The sequence below is a fragment of the Notolepis coatsorum genome, assembly GCF_963971535.1.
Source record: "Notolepis coatsorum genome assembly, chromosome: 12".
In the NCBI taxonomy this organism is placed as follows: domain Eukaryota; kingdom Metazoa; phylum Chordata; class Actinopteri; order Aulopiformes; family Paralepididae; genus Notolepis; species Notolepis coatsorum.
In genome coordinates, this window is record NC_140176.1 from 121,868,771 (window position 1) to 121,891,270 (window position 22,500).

Consider the following 22,500-nt stretch of genomic DNA (forward strand, 5'->3'; position numbering starts at 1 on the left):
GAGGTCTATGTTCAACGTCAAAAATGTCAAGTCAAAATGTTTTATATATTTCCATAGTGAAAGTATATTTTTTGTATATTGAGTGTGTTAACCTCTTAACCTCTATAGCCCGTGCGGTCCGCCGGCGTTAAGGTTAAGCCCTAGCCCTATTTTCTGAAAATCCGACTAAAAATACACACCTAAGTAAATGGAAGATTGCTCCACTTCTACAAGGTCCATTTGCATGTTCTTGGTATCTAGGGACATCTATGGATCACATGGAATGTATTCCCAGTGTCAGAGATATTGTGTCTATTACTAGGCTTGCTTAAATTGTGATGAAACAAAGGAGAATATGAATTATGATTTTTCTTTGCATCTTTGACAGTGAATAACACCATGCTAAAACTTCTGACAATCTGTTGGTAGATTTGTAGATCTGGTATGTCATAAATGTCTAGAGATGCAACAGTACAGTAACTGTCTACCTGTATGTCATGATGAATTGAAAATGGGGGACCCTGATGTAAACAAGACGAAAGTCTTTCTCTGGTATGCATCCCCTTAACAATTGTGTGTATTGAGCTGTACTGTACCCATTCTGCAATCTGTTAATAACATTTTCAATCAATCAATCAAAGGATAATTATCGGGATAAACAGGAGAGGATTCGGGACAACTGCTCGTTGTTCTGGACGTCTGGCCACCACCAGACACCTTCACGGCAGCTAGTTAGCATCATTTTACAACAGCGTTATGTAGTTAAACATGCCTTGCGTTATTATGATGACTTACCCAGCCATACAATCACAATGTGCTGTGACAACTTCTCCATTTCGTTTCGCCACGATCCACGTTTTTAGCGGTGTTGCACCAGACCTCTGAGAATGGTTGACCTAGTGGCAAGGTAGAAAATAGTAGCTAACATTTAGCGCATAGCCTGACTGACGCCAGTGGTGTATCCATGTACATTAGAGTTGAAATAGCAATATAAAAGAGTGATTCTCAAGTAGATTTACTCACCCGCGCAAAAACAAGACGACAGTCATTCAATGCTGCTTTCGATCCGAGGTCGTTGACCCAACCACACACCAAATAGTTATAAGCCTCCAGACTCTTGTATGCCTTCATCTGGCTAGCCGTGTAGTAGGAGGTCTGGAGGACGAGGTAATTGGTTATATCAATCGCCTCAACGCCAGGCAAATCGGTCAAGACGCGAGAAAAATCGATTTTCCTCAGCGTGTACGGATCATATCCAATATGTTTTGATATTTTCTGATGATACCTAGTGCGTGTAGGCTCATCCAACGCTTTTGCGTATTGACTTTCCATTGTTTTGAATCACTGTTCTTGACTTCCTGCCCCCCAGGTGAGTTTCGCGCGTCATCAAAATCACGTGACTGCAAACAAGCTATTACCTGAAATTATTCCGTTTTTTGGGGGAGGGGGGGGTATCGATATGCATATATCGGTATCGGTTGAGGTTGAGGTTGAGGTTGATATCGGTATCGGAAATTAAGAGTTGGACAATATCGGTATATCGGTAAAAAAGCCAATATCGAGCATCCCTAATAAGAACAGATAATGGAATCTACTATATGTACAGTAGGTTTCTTATTCTTGCCAGAGTGCCGCCATTTTTAAACTGATTTCAAGTCTGATTGTTGCTAAATGCTCAAAATAGGGGAGACAAACTAATTGCACTCCAATATATGCCAATAACGTTCAGTTTTGTGGTATATTATCCAGAGTAATAAGAGATATTAAAAAAAATGCATACAGAAGTAATTTGCTTTTTTTGACCTAGAGGCCTCTGGGAAGTGTATTTTTTTTAAATTCCAACGCTCATTGAAAGCTCCTCTTCAAAATGGCGTAAAAATTACTACAATTACCGACGAACACTTTTTCAAAATGGCCGACTTTCGCGATCACAACAACAGAAAAACTAAAACTAAAATCGAACTAATAACACTTTAACCTATTGGTAAACTAACGTATTGATGATAATATACATTATAACTGCTGTTGTGACATGGTTATGATGTTTATACTTGAATATGTTTGAAAAATGAAACGACAATTTTGTCAGACAGTCTGTAGAGCTTGATTTATGACGTGGGTGGACTGCATGGGCTAAAGAGGTTAATTAATATATATATATATATTTTTTTTACATTCGACTAAGAGGTTGGCAGTCGAGTACGGCTCCTTTTGATCGATTAGTCGACTATTCGACTAGTCGAGGTCAGCCCTACACTGTACCATCAAACATAGTTCAGATCAAACTGTCAAAACTAGAAGAAGAACAAGAAGAAGAAGTCTTTATTTGTAGCACACATTACACATAGCAACACACGCATGAAATTCCTCTCTGCGCTTGACCCATCCCAAGCATGCTTCCCCCGAGGGCAGCCGGGAGCAGACACGGGCTGCGGAGGCAACCAGGTGGATGTGGCCGGCAGACCAGCTAACGTTGACGTTGACGTTGACTTTGACTTTGACGTTGACTTTGACGTTGACTTTGATGTTGACTGCTCTAGGATTTGTTTTCCACAGGTGTTCCCAATGAACCTTGATTGCCCACATGCAATCAATACTGCTGTAACCGCATCAGTTACTGTAGTATGCTAGCTGGTTAGCATTCCAATGCTAATTGTTAGAGTGCATCCTGACCCACGGTTAATGCCCACACCATGCCAACATGCATGCTAGCAGGTTAGATATGATATTGCTGTGATATTAGTATGATACTACAGTATATTTCTCTCTCTAAAGGCTCAGGTTTTGATCATATTTGAGACGTCAGAAATCAGTCTGGACACCAGAGAGATCCAGTCAACTCTGCAGCTGTCAACGTGAGACAAACACACACTCACTCACTCACACACACACACACTCACTCACTCACTCACTCACTCACTCACTCACTCACTCACTCACTCACTCACTCACTCACTCACTCACTCACTCACTCACTCACTCACTCACTCACTCACTCACTCACTCACTCACTCATGCACTCACTCACTCTCTCACACACACACACACACACACACACAATCACTCACTCACTCACTCACTCACTCACTCACTCACTCACTCACTCACTCACTCACTCACTCACTCACTCACTCACTCACTCACTCACTCACTCACTCACTCACTCACTCACTCACTCACTCACTCACTCACTCACTCACTCACTCACTCACACACACACACACACACACACACACACACACACACACACACACACACACACACACACACACACACACACACACACACACACACACACACACACACACACACACACACACACACACACACACACACACACACACACACAATCACTCACTCACTCACTCACTCACTCACTCACTCACTCACTCACTCACTCACTCACACACACACACACACACACACACACTTACACACACTCACTCACTCACTCACACACACAACACACACACACTAAACATACACACACACTAAACACACACACAATCACACACACAAAAAAGGTTACTCTTCATGAAATGTTATCTATAGCACCTTTAAGTAATAATATTACTATTACTGCTACTAGTACTAATAATAATAATAATAATAATAATAATAATAATAATAATAATAATAATAATAATAATAATAATAATAACTAGACAATTCCGCGCGGGGGAAATTGTGAAAGTGTGGGTGACGCCTGTGCACCGCCGGCCAACGGGGGAGAGGGTCTCTCGCGAGTCTCTATGACAAACGGTTCAAAGGATACAAAAAGGGGGCCCGGCCTAAGGATCGGGGGAGTGGTCAACATAGACCAATCAAAGAGGATATCCCTACTGAGTGCAATGACACAACCCGCAACACTATTACACTATTACACTATTACACACTATTACACTATTACACTATTACACACTATTACACACTATTACACTATTACACACTATTACACTATTACACACTATTACACTATTACACTATTACACTATTACACACTATTACACTATTACACACTATTACACTATTACACACTATTACACTATTACACTATTACACACTATTACACTATTACACACTATTACACTATTACACTATTACACTATTACACACTATAACACTATTACACACTATTACACTATTACACTATTACACTATTACACGCTATTACACTATTACACTATTACACACTATTACACACTATTACACTATTACACTATTACACACTATTACACTATTACACACTATTACACTATTACACGCTATTACACTATTACACTATTACACACTATTACACACTATTACACTATTACACACTATTACACACTATTACACTATTACACACTATTACACTATTACACACTATTACACACTATTACACTATTACACTATTACACAATATTACACAATTACACACTATTACACACTATTACACACTATTACACTATTACACACTATTACACTATTACACTATTACACACTATAACACTATTACACTATTACACACTATTGCACTATTACACTATTACACACTATTACACTATTACACACTATTACACTATTACACTATTACACACTATTACACTATTACACTATTACACACTATTACACTATTACACTATTACACACTATTACACTATTACACTATTACACACTATTACACTATTACACACTATTACACTATTACACTATTACACACTATTACACTATTACACACTATTACACTATTACACTATTACACACTATTACACTATTACACTATTACACACTATTACACTATTACACACTATTACACTATTACACACTATTACACTATTACACGCTATTACACTATTACACTATTACACACTATTACACACTATTACACTATTACACACTATTACACTATTACACACTATTACACTATTACACTATTACACACTATTACACTATTACACTATTACACACTATTACACTATTACACACTATTACACTATTACACACTATTACACTATTACACTATTACACACTATTACACACTATTACACTATTACACACTATTACACTATTACACACTATTACACACTATTACACTATTACACTATTACACTATTACACAATATTACACAATTACACACTATTACACACTATTACACTATTACACACTATTACACTATTACACTATTACACTATTACACACTATTACACTATTACACTATTACACACTATTACACTATTACACTATTACACGCTATTACACTATTACACTATTACACTATTACACACTATTACACTATTACACACTATTACACACTATTACACTATTACACTATTACACACTATTACACTATTACACACTATTACACTATTACACGCTATTACACTATTACACTATTACACTATTACACACTATTACACTATTACACACTATTACACTATTACACTATTACACACTATTACACTATTACACACTATTACACTATTACACACTATTACACTATTACACTATTACACGCTATTACACTATTACACTATTACACTATTACACACTATTACACACTATTACACTATTACACTATTACACACTATTACACTATTACACACTATTACACTATTACACGCTATTACACTATTACACTATTACACTATTACACACTATTACACTATTACACACTATTACACACTATTACACTATTACACACTATTACACTATTACACACTATTACACACTATTACACTATTACACTATTACACTATTACACAATATTACACAATTACACACTATTACACACTATTACACTATTACACTATTACACACTATTACACTATTACACTATTACACTATTACACACTATTACACTATTACACTATTACACACTATTACACTATTACACTATTACACGCTATTACACTATTACACTATTACACTATTACACACTATTACACTATTACACACTATTACACACTATTACACTATTACACTATTACACACTATTACACTATTACACTATTACACACTATTACACTATTACACGCTATTACACTATTACACTATTACACTATTACACACTAATACACTATTACACACTATTACACTATTACACTATTACACACTATTACACTATTACACACTATTACACTATTACACACTATTACACTATTACACTATTACACGCTATTACACTATTACACACTATTACACACTATTACACTATTACACTATTACACACTATTACACTATTACACACTATTACACTATTACACTATTACACACTATTACACTATTACACTATTACGCTATTACACTATTACACACTATTACACTATTACACTATTACACACTATTACACTATTACACTATTACACACTATTACACTATTACACTATTACACACTATTACACACTATTACACTATTACACACTATTACACACTATTACACACTATTACACTATTACACTATTACACTATTACACACTATTACACTATTACACACTATTACACTATTACACACTATTACACTATTACACTATTACACACTATTACACTATTACACACTATTACACTATTACACTATTACACACTATTACACACTATTACACTATTACACACTATTACACTATTACACACTATTACACACTATTACACTATTACACACTATTACACTATTACACTATTACACAATATTACACTATTACACACTATTACACTATTACACACTATTACACTATTACACACTATTACACTATTACACTATTACACACTATTACACTATTACACACTATTACACTATTACACACTATTACACACTATTACACTATTACACACTATTACACACTATTACACTATTACACACTATTACACTATTACACAATATTACACTATTACACACTATTACACTATTACACTATTACACTATTACACACTATTACACTATTACACTATTACACACTATTACACTATTACACACTATTACACTATTACACACTATTACACTATTACACACTATTACACTATTACACACTATTACACTATTACACACTATTATACACTATTACACTATTACACACTATTACACTATTACACTATTACACACTATTACACTATTACACTATTACACACTATTACACTATTACACTATTACGCTATTACACTATTACACACTATTACACTTTTACACTATTACACACTATTACACTATTACACTATTACACACTATTACACTATTACACTATTACACACTATTACACACTATTACACTATTACACACTATTACACACTATTACACACTATTACACTATTACACTATTACACTATTACACACTATTACACTATTACACACTATTACACTATTACACTATTACACACTATTACACTATTACACTATTACACTATTACACACTATTACACTATTACACACTATTACACTATTACACTATTACACACTATTACACACTATTACACTATTACACACTATTACACTATTACACACTATTACACACTATTACACTATTACACACTATTACACTATTACACTATTACACAATATTACACTATTACACACTATTACACTATTACACACTATTACACTATTACACACTATTACACTATTACACTATTACACACTATTACACTATTACACACTATTACACTATTACACACTATTACACACTATTACACTATTACACACTATTACACACTATTACACTATTACACACTATTACACTATTACACAATATTACACTATTACACACTATTACACTATTACACTATTACACTATTACACACTATTACACTATTACACTATTACACACTATTACACTATTACACACTATTACACTATTACACACTATTACACTATTACACACTATTACACTATTACACACTATTACACTATTACACACTATTATACACTATTACACTATTACACACTATTACACTATTACACTATTACACACTATTACACTATTACACTATTACACAATATTACACTATTACACACTATTACACTATTACACACTATTACACTATTACACACTATTACACTATTACACTATTACACACTATTACACTATTACACTATTACACACTATTACACTATTACACTATTACACACTATTACACTATTACACACTATTACACTATTACACTATTACACACTATTACACTATTAAACCGAGTACAATGGCACAATCCGCAAGTCTCTACGACAAACGGTTCAAGAGATACACTGAGGGGGTGTGGCCTAAGGGGGCGTGGTCTAAGGATCGGGGGAGTGGTCAACATCGACCAATGAAAGGTGGTCAAGATCGACCAATGGCACAATCCGCAAGTCTCTACGACAAACGGTTCAAGAGATACACTGAGGGGGTGTGGCCTAAGGGGGCATGGTCTAAGGATCGGGGGAGTGGTCAACATCGACCAATGAAAGGTGGTCAACATGGACCAATGAAAAATGAAAGAGGATATCCCTACTGAGTACAATGACACAACCCACAAGACAGAGGGCGCTGTCAGCAATTCAGTACTGCAACACAGTGATGGCCAATGATGGGTTAAGTGGATGATGTCATTGGCAGCTCAGCCACGAGCCACACAGCTGAACCAATCATGAGTGAGCCATGAGCCACACAGGTGAAGCAATCACTATGACTTGCATATTTTCTATCCAATGGATTTCTATGGAGGCAGATGCATGACTGCATTGTCACATTGATTAAAAGAAAACTATAAGAGATGAAGCGTTGTGACGCGCACATGAGCACTACAACGAGTAGGCGAAGGGTTGTGCGCGATATTGTGACATTCGTGCGATATTGTGGCACTCCTTCGGCGATCGGAACAGAAGGCTAAAAAATAGTGTGAAAAATGTGATTTCTAGAGGGCGATTGCATGGCGGTCAATGGGGAGGAGAGAACCTTCAAACAAATGGTCGTCAGTTGAGATAGAAATGTCCAATTCCATTTATTTTTCTTTTGTGAGCGGGATGACAGCCGTGTCATCGTTTTGATGTGTTTGTTTTATTTCTACGTCCAAAATTGAGATCACACTCGCAATTCACCCAAGGTAGGGGGAAAAAGATTATTTCAGCTGCTACACTCTAAAATGCAATGCATTCCCAATGGGACCGAAATTTTACCGTTTAAAGTCGATTCGTAGCCAGACGGTGCGGTGAAACTTTACGAGTTCGAATAGCAACTCGAGTTGGAGCAAGCCGGTCGTTTTGATACCTTTCACGTGTATGGGGCGCGAACGCTCTGGCACGAGTGTGTTGGCAAAATCGGTGGAATAAAGAATAATAAAAAGAGTATGGATATGTATAGTGTGGGTGGCAACCTGGCTTCGCCAGGTCACCCACACTAATAATAATAATAATAATAATCTTCTCTCTCCAGGCTCAGTGAACAGTCGGACCTGTCACCTGTGTCTCTGCTGATGATGGTGCAGTATTCTCTAGAGACCAGCTTCACTCAGTGAGTCCTCTTCAGCTGCTACTGATCATACTGCTTCATATCATACTGCTTTAAACTGCTTCATATCATACTGCTTCATATCATACTGCTTTAAACTGCTTCATATCATACTGCTTCATATCATACTGCTTTAAACTGCTTCATATCATACTGCTTCATATCATACTGCTTCATATCATACTGCTTTAAACTGCTTCATATCATACTGCTTCATATCATACTGCTTTAAACTGCTTCATATCATACTGCTTCATATCATACTGCTTTAAACTGCTTCATATCATACTGCTTCATATCATACTGCTTTAAACTGCTTCATATCATACTGCTTCATAATGCTTCATATCATACTGCTTCATAATGCTTCATATCATACTGCTTCATAATGCTTCATATCATACTGCCAGTGCTTCATACTGCTTCATATCATACTGCTTCATAATGCTTCATATCATACTGCTTCATATCATACTGCTTCATAATGCTTCATATCATACTGCTTCATAATGCTTCATATCATACTGCTTCATAATGCTTCATATCATACTGCTTCATAATGCTTCATATCATACTGCTTCATATCATACTGCTTCATAATGCTTCATATCATACTGCTTCATATCATACTGCTTCATACTGCTTCATATCATACTGATATCTCTGCACTGGCTTCATCACTAAGCCGCTCCAACCTCTGAAAGACAGGTTGGTCGTACACTTGTCATCGAAGAGTTAATATAGATCACATTAAGACTTAACTTCTCGTGTCTTCTAATGTGAAGCACATTGCATGTTTCTGTGAATATGTGTAGTATGTTGATTGATTGTTTGATTGATTGTTTGATTGATTGATTGATTGATTGATTGATTGATTGATTGATTGATTGATTGTACACTGTGTTTTTCCAGGATCAAGAAGCCCGGCCACACCCAGTTTAGTGGTCATGTGACCGGAGAATCAGCCATGAAGACGACCTCCGACATCGGCAGCCCGCTGGACTTTACCTTTAAGGTTCTTATAGATAAATTAATATATGACTACAGACAAATATTACACAGCTAGACTTTACCTTTAAGGTTCTTATAGAGAAATACATTTATGACTACAGATAAATATTACACTGCTGGACTTTACCTTTAAGGTTCTTATAGAGTTGTAGAGTTGTAGTGGAAAATGGTGCGACCCAGGTTAGTCGCCGTTGGTTCAGCTCAGCAACGATTGTGCACATTTTTTGTTATTATGTTTGTTTTTACTACTTTTTTTTATGAAAACATCACTGGCGGGGACGTCATACGACCGCCAGTCACTTATTGACCTAAACTCCGGACTCAAAGAGGAGTTTAGAGACACTTTATGCCTAGATTTACCACCGGAGATCAGGCGCCACAACAAGGAGGACAAAGGAGCCGGCAAGAAAAAGAAACACAGAGGGAAGAGAGGAGGAATCAGACTAAAAAGAGCTGCTTACCGCCCGGCAATTCCATCCATCTTTCTGGCGAATGCACGTTCGTTGGAGGGGAGGATGGACGATCTGAGAGCGAGGTTTCGATTCCAACGAGAAGTGAGAGACTGCAACATCTTATGTTTTACGGAAACATGGCTGAAACCAGCGACTCCGGATCACAGCGTCTCTCCCTCGGACTCCTTCACCGTCTTCCGAGCAGATCGCACGGAAGCCTCCGGCAAGAGCGTCGGCGGGGGGTCTGTCTCCTTACGAACAATGGCTGGACTAGCCCCGGGGAGGTAAAGGTACTCTCCCGCTCATGCTCCCCGGACATGGAACATCTCTCCATTCTATGTCGCCCTTTCCACCTTCCCCGTGAGTTTACTGCGGTCATCATGACTGCAGTATACATCCCTCCACAAGCAAACACCGTCAGGGCCCTGGCGGAATTGGCGGAGAATCTCAACAAGCACCAGATTAAACACCCGGACGCAGCCATGATTGTAGCTGGTGATTTCAATCAGGCAAATTTGAAGAAAGTGATGCCGTCCTTTTTTCAACACATTGCCTGCTCCACCAGAGGAGGGAACACACTCGATCACTGCTACACCCCATTCAGAGCCGGCTACAAGGCTGTACCGGCTCCGCCGTTAGCGGGAGCTACTAGCACGTCGGATCACGACGCCATCTTGTTGGTCCCTGCTTACAAACAAAGATTGACAGACCAATCAGAGGCCACGCTTCAGGACGCTCTCGGGGACGTCGACTGGAATATGTTTCAAGGAAGTTCGCGGACACCGTTGTGAGTTTCATTACAACACTGGCTGATAGTATTGTCCCCACTAAAAAGGTCCGGGTCTTCCCTAACCAGAAACCGTGGGTAGATAGTACTATCAGAGGAGCTCTGAAATCCCGCACTACTGCCTACAACCTGGGCAGAGAGTCGGGAAACATGGAGGAGTACAAGGCTACAGTCTATACTCTGCGCAAGGCTGTAAAACTTGCAAAACGGACATATGCTGATAAACTGGAGACACAAATGGCACAAAACGACACAAGAGGCTTATGGCGGGGACTGAGGACAATAACTGACTACAAAGTCAGCGCCCCCTCAATGGGGAGCGACGACGCCTCTCTCGCGGACAAACTCAACTCTTTCTACGCTCTGTTTGGTGTAGACAGTGGCGCCGCTAGCTCAACGTCTAGTGATGTCACTGGCGCGCCGGCTGTTGTGGAGGGGGGGGGGCAACCGCAGGGGGGCGGGGACGCTCTCTCATTGACGGAACACAGTGTGAGAAGAGCATTTATGCAGGTGAACACCAGAAAAGCTGCTGGCCCAGATGGTATAACAGGATGCATACTTAAGTCCTGTGCCAACCAGCTAGCCCCTGTGTTCACCGCCATATTTAATCAATCCCTGGCGGAGTCAGTGGTCCCTGCCTGCTTCAAGATGTCTACCATCATCCCTGTACCGAAGAAACCCTCCCCAACATGTCTCAATGACTACAGACCGGTGGCACTCACCTCTGTGGCCATGAAATGTTTCGAGAGGCTGGTCAAGGATCACATTTGTGCCTCCCTCCCCAGTGATATGGACTCTATGCAATTTGCATACAGGCCAAACAGGTCCACTGACGATGCGGTCTCCCAAGTACTGCACAGCACCCTCTCTCACCTTGACCGCCAGAAGGGGGGCTATGTGAGACTGTTGTTCATTGACTACAGCTCAGCGTTCAACACCATAGTCCCCACCAGACTGGTGGACAAGCTGATCGAGCTGGGTCTGAGCTCCGCTCTGAGCGCCTGGGTACTGGACTTTCTGAGTGAAAGACCCCAGGCGGTCAGGGTGGGGGGTCAGACCTCCAACACCATCACCCTGAGCATCGGGTCCCCCCAGGGCTGTGTTCTGAGCCCCCTGCTGTACTCACTATACACACACGACTGTGTGGCCAAGTTCAGCTCCAACTCCATAGTGAAGTTTGCGGACGACACAGTGGTGGTGGGGCTGATCTCGGACAACGACGAGAAGGCCTACCGGGAGGAGGTTGAGGTACTGGAACGCTGGTGCCAGGACAACAGCCTGCTCCTGAACATTGGTAAAACCAAGGAGCTGATCGTGGATTATAGGAGAGGACAGCAGGAGACACACACACCACTGATGATAAACGGGGCTACCGTGGACAGGGTGAGCAGCTTTAAGTACCTGGGGGTCCACATCTCAGAGGATCTGACATGGTCAACACACATAGACTCAGTAGTAAAAAAGGCGAAGCAGCGCCTCTACCACCTGAGACAGTTAAGGAAGTTCAGAGTATCTGGGAAGATACTCCAGTCCTTCTACTCCGGAGCTGTAGAGAGCATCTTGACTGGAAACATCACTGGCTGGTACGGAAACAGCATGGCACAGGACAAGAAGGCCCTACAAAGAGTGGTGCGCTCAGCCGAGCGTACCACGGGTATTGCACTACCACCCCTGCAGGTTCTATACAACAAGAGGTGCAAATCCAGAGCCTGCAGAATAATGAAAGACCCTCACCACCCCAACAACAGCCTGTTCATGCTGCTGAGGTCAGGCAGACGCCTGCGAACCCCAGCTACTAGGACAGAGAGGCTTCGGCTCAGCTTCTTCCCCCAGGCCATCAGAGCCTTGAACACTGAACTCTACACACACAAGCACACATGAGCACACACACGACACACACACTGTACATGCTCACACACTAGCAGCCACTTTAACATGAGCAAGCACACACTCATGCTGCACACGCCCACACTTATGGCCACTAAGGAAAGGTCACTTTAAAAATAGTATAGCATAACCTGAGATTGTATAAAATATGTACAAATACCGATATGCCCTACTATGTTACTTGTTTATTGCACAATGTTGTTTTATTGGAATCTATTATATATTGTACTACTGTATTGCACATCGTTGCGGGCAAGACCACCCGCATTTCATTGTATACTTGTATGCCGTGACAAATAAAACTCTTGACTTGACTTGACTTGACTTGAGAAATACATTTATGACTACAGATAAATATTACACAGCTGGACTTTACCTTTAAGGTTCGTATAGAGAAATAAATATATGACTACAGATAAATATTACACTGCTAGACTTTACCTTTAAGGTTTTTATAGAGAAATAAATATATGACTACAGATAAATATTACACTGCTGGACTTTACCTTTAACACATTGGCGACCGCTGGGATGCGTCTAATATAGTGGTTGAGTACCAGCTTTTGTAAACAGACCGGTGTCTTTTTGTACAGCTAAATCTATACTTTATAGTATTGCTATCTGTCCATTCTCATTGTCAATTGAGTTCATAAACCGTCCCTACAAAATGGCTTAAAGAAAAAAAAATGCATCAATAGGTTGTCATTTTATAGCGCCGTGAATATAAGCATTATAGCGGATTTTGTCTTGTATATTTTGTGGAAGGCTAGTTATAGGGCTAATAGCTGCTAACGTTATATTCAACAGCATTTCCGTTTTACATATGCTAAAGAAAGAACTCAAACTGCATATCATCGGGACTGTTCCGAAGCATGTATGCATCAAAGGGGGGGGGGGGGGGGGGGGCGGGGGACGTTGTTTATTATTATTGATTACCAATAACAGTGGTCATGTAACTAGCAACATACGCTGCTCGGCTGGTTGCGTATCATAGCAAGCTCTGATCCGGCTGTAATTTATGTGAAAAAGCATTTCCCCGTTATCGATCGGCATCTGGTAGATCGATATGTCCATTGGCTGATGATAAATCCCCTTATTCCATGGTGAAATCTACGATTCGAAACGTAATCCACGGTACAAGATGCTGATTCAGAATCCGGGTACTGAAAATCTCCATTGAAATGAAAAAAAAAAGTCATCCGTTCGCCCACAGGGCACATTGCAGTGGAGCGATGGCGCCCCTAAGAGGATCTGGCCGGTATTGCACATCCTCGAATTCACAGACTAGGGAATATATGCAGTGCCGCTCCGCGACCTTGACCCGGTTATTAAAATGATATAAAAGCAATAACAACTTGCCAGGGCTTTATACGTGATTCTGTCCACAACGCATGGATTCGAAACTCGTATGAACTCGTGGTCGGGCAGCAAAGTGTTAAGGTTCTTATTAGGGATGTCCCGATCCGATCACGTGATTTTCCGAAGATCGGGATCAGCAAAAAAAAAGAAAAAAATCTGCCATTTTTTTATTTATTTTTTTTTTATTTTGTTTTTTTATTCAACAAACATGACCATGTTCACGTCTTAAACTCATACTGAGGCCTTAGTTTTGGTTTTAAATTGCATATCATCATTCATTTATTTATTGTCACACAGAGCAGAAGAATTTTGCCAAAACAAACCAATAGTATCCAGCTGCAGAACGGCAGACCAGCCACACTCTCAGACCCAAATGAATTTCTTTTAATTTATTTTAAAAAATGTATCCCAATTTCTCACATTACATTCACCCTGAATGTTGACGTTATCCAGGTGAAAAGTTAACTTCATAAATCATTTGATGTATAATTAAATCAAAGGAAATGCGTTTGGGTCTGAGAGTGTGGGCGGTCCGCCGTTCTGCAGCTGGATACTATTGGTTTGTTTTGGCAAAATTCTTCTGCTCTGTGTGAAAATAAATAAATGAATGCAATATGCAATTTAAAACCAAAACTAAGGCCTCAGTATGAGTTTAAGACGTGAACATGGTCATGTTTGTTGGGGGGGAAAAAAAATTGATCGGATCAGGAAATATCGGTATCGGTAGATACTCAAAATCACATGATCGGGATCGGATCGGGAGCAAAAAAACGTGATCGGGACATCCCTAGTTCTTATAGAGAAATAAATATATGACTACAGATCAATATTACACTGCTGGACTTTACCTTTAAGGTTATTATGGATAAATAAATATATGACCACAGATAAATATTACTAACTAACTAAAACCCTAAGGACTATTAGCTCCCCAAGGTACCCTAGTGAGTCTGAACAACATGGCTGCCTCTGACCAACATGGCTGCCTCTGACCAACATGGCTGCCTCTGACCAACATGGCTGCCTCTGACCAACATGGCTGCCTCTGACCAACATGGCTGCCTCTGACCAACATGGCTGCCTCTGACCAACATGGCTGACTCTGACCAACATGGCTGCCCCTGACCAACATGGCTGACTCTGACCAACATGGCTGCCTCTGACCAACATGGCTGCCCCTGACCAACATGGCTGCCCCTGACCAACATGGCTGCCTCTGACTAACATGGCTGCCCCTGACCAACATGGCTGCCTCTGACCAACATGGCTGCCCCTGACCAACATGGCTGCCCCTGACCAACATGGCTGCCTCTGACTAACATGGCTGCCTCTGACCAACATGGCTGCTTCTGACCAACATGGCTGACTCTGACCAACATGGCTGCCCCTGACCAACATGGCTGCCTCTGACCAACATGGCTGCCTCTGACCAACAGGTGGAGGTCGTCGGGAAGCCTCTGGGTCACCTGGGCCAACTGGAGGTGGAGTTTGATTGGCCGTGGGAGGTGTCCAATGGGAAGTGGCTGCTGTACATGACGGAGATCCGATTGGTTGGCACTTCAGAGTCCCACTGTGTTCCCCCTGGTGACATCATCAACCCCCTCAACCTCACGGTAACTCTCTGACCCTGAATATCATTTTTATCAGTTTATCAATTTATCCGTTTACATCTATCTAGTGGCAGCATGGTGGTGTAGTCAGGGCTGCCTCAGGGGGTGTGCGAGCAGTGCGGTTGCACAGGGCCTCGCGGGAAGGGGGGCCTCGCAAAAAAAAAAAAAAAAAAAATGTATTATTATTTTTTTTGCGAGGCCCCCCTTCCCGCGAGGCCCTTTTTCATCACAGACCTAAAATCTAGTTTTGCTTATATGCTTATATATTTCACATTAGACACGTTTGTAGAATGTGTCTGACTTGTTCCTGGCTCTGCGGCTCTGCAGATACACTATTGGAGCTCTGGGGCTCTGCAGCAGATATACTATTGGTTTCAACAAAGGGAGGGGTTACATGTGTACAGTCGGCCGGCGTGCGTCAGCTGTGTCTGACTATTTCGCGCGTGCAGCATTGGAGGTTATGCCAGCCAAGACGAAGAGGACGGTCGTTCGGCAGATGGACTGAAGATGAAAGTTGTTGCATGTTAGAAAGTTCAGTCAGGCTAGCCATGTCGGCTTAGCTAAAGGCAGGGACAGCTAGTTAGCTTTAGCTACGTTATAATATCGAGTGCTAACGTGTGGTTCAGTCTGGATAGCCATGTCGGCTAGTAGCTTAGCTAAAGGCTAACTAGCGTTAGCTAACCTAGAGAGAGCGCGTGCAGCATTGGAGGTTATGCCAAGATGAAGAGGACGGTCATTCGGCAGAACTTCATCAACTCCACGCGGTTGTCTCCTTCCTCTTGGACGTTTGGTGAGTTTTTAATGCACTCTATTCTATTCCCGCCGTGGAGATATCTCTCTCTCTCTCTCTCTCGGGCCGGCTAGCTATCGTGGCTAACGTTATGTTGGCTAACATTATGTGGAGCCAGCGGGCTGGCTAGCTGTCGTAGCTAACGTTATTATTGAGCCAAGCCGGCCGGCTAGATGTCGTAGCTAACGTTATATTGAGCCAAGCGGGCCAGCTAGCTGTTGTAGCTAACGTTATATTGAGCCAAGCGGGCCGGCTAGCTGTCGTAGCTAACGTTGTATTGAGCCAAGCGGGCCGGCTAGCTGTCGTAGCTAACGTTATATTGAGCCAAGCGGGCCGGCTAGCTCTCGTAGCTAACGTTATATTGAGCCAAGCGGGCCGGCTAGCTGTCGTAGCTAACGTTATATTGAGCCAAGCGGGCTGGCTAGCTGTCGTAGCTAACGTTATATTGAGCCAAGCGGGCCGGCTAGCTGTCGTAGCTAACGTTCTGTCGAGCTAGCGTCAGTACCTGGCCACTTTATTTGCAGTTAGCCTCTTTAGCTGATGTTGGCCGTTGGCTCCTTGCTACTTTGTTTTCTCTGGTATAGACCCTCTTCTCTTTGGATTTAAGTGTTGATCTTTGTCCTTTTGGATCTATGTATATTCATGTTGCCTTTGTGAAGTTATCTTTTCCTTCTGTTTTGTTCTTCCATTAAAAGTTGAATATCATTTAGGGGCTCATCTTAGCTGTCTTGCTTATCTCTTGCTTCTCTCTCTCTCTCTCTCTCTCTCTCTCTCTCTCTGGACCACAGACTCTCTCTGTCTGGATCATCACAGACTCTCTCTCTCTCTCTCTCTCTCTCTCTCTCTCTCTCTCTCTCTCTCTCTCTCTCTCTCTCTCTCTCTCTCTCTCTCTCTCTCTCTCTCTCTCTCTCTCTCTCTCTCTCTCTGTGTCTGTCTGTCTGTCTGTCTGGACCACAGACTCATCTCTCTCTCTCTCTCTCTCTCTGGCCTTGCTCTGGTGGAGGGTGTGCCACTGTGTGTGTGCCATCATGTTAACGTTAGCCTCAGTTAAACCTTGCAACGCCTCGTTAGATGAAGCTGTGTTCTGAGGTGTCCTGTGTTCTGAGCTGTGTTCTGAGCTGTGTGCTGAGCTGTGTTCTGCATGTGTTCTGTGTTCTGAGCTGTGTGCTGAGCTGTGTTCTGCATGTGTTCTGTGTTCTGAGGTGTCCTGTGTTCTGAGCTGTGTTCTGCATGTGTTCTGTGTTCTGAGATGTGTTCTGAGCTGTGTTCTGAGGTGTGTTCTGCATGTGTTCTGAGCTGTGTTCTAAGCTGTGTTCTGAGCTGTGTTCTGAGCTTATATAATGCTTTTACTAACTATTATATTTCTCTCTCCTCTGGTCAGGGGCATTGCCGGGTCTGTGCAGCGATAACACTGTATATTGACTATAGAACGGGAGCTCTCTCGCTCTCTCGCTCTCTCTTGCTATATGTTGACTGTATCATGCCCAGCCTCGGGCAGCGCTATTATTTAATATATATATATATATTTTTACCTTTAGGGTAAAATGCGTACATGCAGACGCCGCGGCTTGAAGTCTTTTTACAACGCATCCACGTTTCCGGGTTCCCGTTTTGCGCTCTGATTGGCCAGGTCATGTGACATGAGCGCCAATCGTGGGACGGCACGTTTCTACACTGGTTAAGCTTAGGCACTCTTCCAAGTTGGTTAAGGTTAGAGTTTGTCTTAGAGCGTGACGGCAAGTTCTTTCGCCGGTTAAGCTTAGGCACTCTTTCGAAGTTGGTTAAGGTTAGAGTTTGTCTTAGAGCAGGGCGATAGAACGCCAGGTAGTTTGCAGGCTGTTCGACGCGGAAATGGGCAAACACGCTATTGGGCGCACATGTCACATGACCTGGCCAATCAGAGCGCCGGAAACGTGGATGCGTTGTAAAAAGGCTACACGCGACCCGGCGGCATGGGCGGGCATTAGGGGTCCGGGCCCGCCCACTGAGTCAGCTGTGCCCGCCCTGGTGATAAAAGAAATTATTTTTTTCTTCTTTTTTATTTTTTTTCATAGGCGACTAATAGTCGACTATCGGCTGATTTCGGCCAATCAAAGTCGACTATCCAAATCCTTAGTCTGTGACAGCCCTAGTCGGCACTGATGTCAACAACAACACTACTGAAGCTAGCACGGCACTCTGTGAGAATTCGTTTTCTACCCTCAAGAACGTCTTTACAGAACATCGCCTTAGTATGCTTCATCGACGCAAGGCCAATTTAATTCAGTTGGCATTTGAGAAGGACTTAACAAAAAGTTCAGGAATGAGTGGAGGGACAGTGTTTTAAGAATATTTCACTCTGTCCCCAAACGCCGCTTGCCGCTCTACTAATGATGGTGAGTAGCCTGTGGAGGAATTTTGTTTGCTTTTTTATGCACCTTATTTTTGTCAGTTCAGTTCAGTTTGTCAGTGAATTCAGAAGTGTTGAATAAATGGAGACTTTTCAAAGATATAGAATAGAATAGAATAGAAATGTATTATCCTGAGGGAAATTTGACACTGCAAATCACTCAACATTAAACATTTAGACAGAACAAGTCACGAATAAGAATAACAAAACAAATGGCCTAAGAATAGAATAAAATGAAATAGAATAAAAATATAATAAAAGATACAGTAAATAAATACAGTAAAAATATACTGAAGTCTACAGTAGGTGTAATATTGCACAGTGCTGTTTAAAAAGTAAGAGTCCAGGAAGATGGTAACTGTCACTCTGTGCTCAGTGATGCAGTGAGGCCCAGTGATGCATTGTATAGTCTGATGGCTGTCGGAATGAAGGACTTCCTGTGCCGTTCAGTGCTGCATTTTGTGAGCCTGGCACTGACCATGCTCCTCCTGTCAGCCAAGTCTGTGTATAGTGGGTGGGAGGGGTTTTCCCTGATGGCCTGGAGCTTAGCAAGGCTCCTCCTCTCCGCCACCCTCGCTAGGGCGTCCAGCTACACCCTAACCACGCTACTGGCCTTCCTGACCATCTTATCCAGCCTGTTTGTGTCCCCTGCTCTCAGTCCGCTGCCCCAGCAGGTCTGTTATATATATCTGTTCAGTCTGTTTTTGTATAAGTTAATGTTCTTAAGAGAGAGAGAAATTTGATGTTTCAATTGCCTCTCTGCTGTTTAGTTCAGCACCGTGGGCAGCGCCAAGCAAGCCACAGCGCCGCTGTCCCAGCTGAAACGTATAAAAGGGAACCTGTGTTGAAAAACCATTGTGCCCCCCCGAGAACATTTTATGCCCCCCCACTAATTTGTTTCTGCAGCCTGGTCTGCGTACATGTCACCAAGCGGTAGAATAGGAAAATGGCAACAGACTTTCATACATTCAAGTTTCAACACCGAGTCACTGACGTGTTTGGTGTGACTCATAATTAATTATAGTTAATTGTAAAATAGAGACATGAGTGTAATTATTGTCAAACCCTATAAATAGCATTTGGAATAGGTCTTTCCGAATGAATACAGCATGGTTTATCTAGCTTATCAGAATACTTCTCACAGGGTGCGCTCTGCAGGGAACTGTTTTCAGAGATAGGGCAGTCTATTTGCCGAGAGAACATTAAGTAGAGTCCGCTACCCGAGACACATTCTCCTTGATTTGTACTGCAATTTGGGACCCAAATTAAGCGTGGAACAAAACGCACAAATGCCATCCCCGTGCACATTCAAGTCCTCTCCACCCTCAGGTCTTTGGCCACCGGCACGGTCCATCGTGATATTGGAGATGGATCGAGCAATAGACTGTACCACCCATGTAGCTGTTAAAGCTCCATCAATACACAAATGCATTGAATAGTTATGTGAATAGAAAGGGATTCCACTCAGTCAATGTACATGCGATGCGCATTTGGCTGATACATGTCGTTGCTGGTGACCGGGAGGAACACATGCATTGTATTTAATTAAATTGTAATGTTATTACTGGGGTATCTGTAATTAAAATATCACTTAAATGCAGGTGATCGGGGTTATCCACTGAAGCCATAGATATGACTCTGAACGACCCGACAGGAGCACAATTATAACGGGCTCACGCACCTCACAAGAGCCATTTAGAGCACAGTTGGCCTGCTTGTTTGGCACTGGGGGGGGGGGGGGGGGGGGCAGACGCAGAACACCCACCTCCAAACCCGATTAAATATCGTTTAAAATAAAAAGCTAAATACTATTATTTTGTGTCATGTTTCCAAATAAGATTGTTCACAACTAAATGCTTTCTACCTTCAATTTGTTGGTTAGATGACCTCCGTGATCAATCTCACTCTCAGTGAAGTTTCTCATAAGTTCGCTTAGTCCATTATAGTGTTTCATTGCCATATATGGTTAATTAGGGACGGTTCTGTATGCAAATGCTTATAATCATGCACAAGCATAGACGGTAAGAACAATTGGTATATTTATCAACACAGAGGGCTAGATCCACAAAGAATGGATTGCACGGAGCAAGTTGCACCCTTACTGTATTGTACCCATTCTGCAATCTGTTAATAAAATGTTCATTCAATCAATCACCGCGCAGATTGATTGATTGAATGAACATTTTATTAACAGATTGCAGAATGGGTACAATACAGTACGTCTCAATACACACAATTGTTATGGGGATGCAGACCAGAGAAAGACTTTCGTCTTGTTTACATCAGGGTCCCCCATTTTCAATTCATGATGAATTGTAAGTAAGGGTGCAACTTGCTCCGTGCAATCCATTCTTTGTGGATCTAGCCCAGAGTGTGCGTACGACCTGTGCACGCACGGTTGATAAATCCTGATTTTTCTGTGAGTAGAGACATTCTAAATTCCGAGCGCAGGAACGAAAATAGAACACTTTCTACACATTATTCTTAAATGAGGACCCTGGGTTCCATACCCGCTTGGGGACCAGGTTGCCGTGTTGCCAGGTACCCAGGTGGGGTATCTCCCGGGCCGTTCTGTGTGGAGTTTGCATGTTCTCCCCCCGTGCTCGCAAGGGTTTCCCCTCCCGATAAGATAAATCCAATGGAAAAACATGCACAACAGATCGCTAACGCTGTCGCGTCCCTGACGAAGACGGACAGGAGCACTTGGATTGGTCCCCGGGCGCGGCACACGCTGCAGCCCTTGTCTGCTCCCGGCTGACCTTGGAGGGGAGGGGAAGGACGTTTGG

General features: G+C 41.8%; 1 protein-coding gene across 1 annotated transcript in view; it reads left to right on the plus strand.

The window, feature by feature from the left end:
- LOC311238035 (integrin alpha-3-like) overlaps positions 1–22,500 on the plus strand; it is a gene marked incomplete at both ends in the record, with an annotated part of 23,339 nt that overhangs the window by 289 nt on the left and 550 nt on the right. Inside the window, 4 exons of the mRNA XM_084325999.1 lie at positions 2,755–2,834; positions 9,355–9,432; positions 10,342–10,444; positions 16,362–16,538. Coding sequence (XP_084182125.1) covers positions 2,755–2,834; positions 9,355–9,432; positions 10,342–10,444; positions 16,362–16,538 — 438 coding nt within the window. The remainder of the gene's footprint in view (positions 1–2,754; positions 2,835–9,354; positions 9,433–10,341; positions 10,445–16,361; positions 16,539–22,500) is intronic.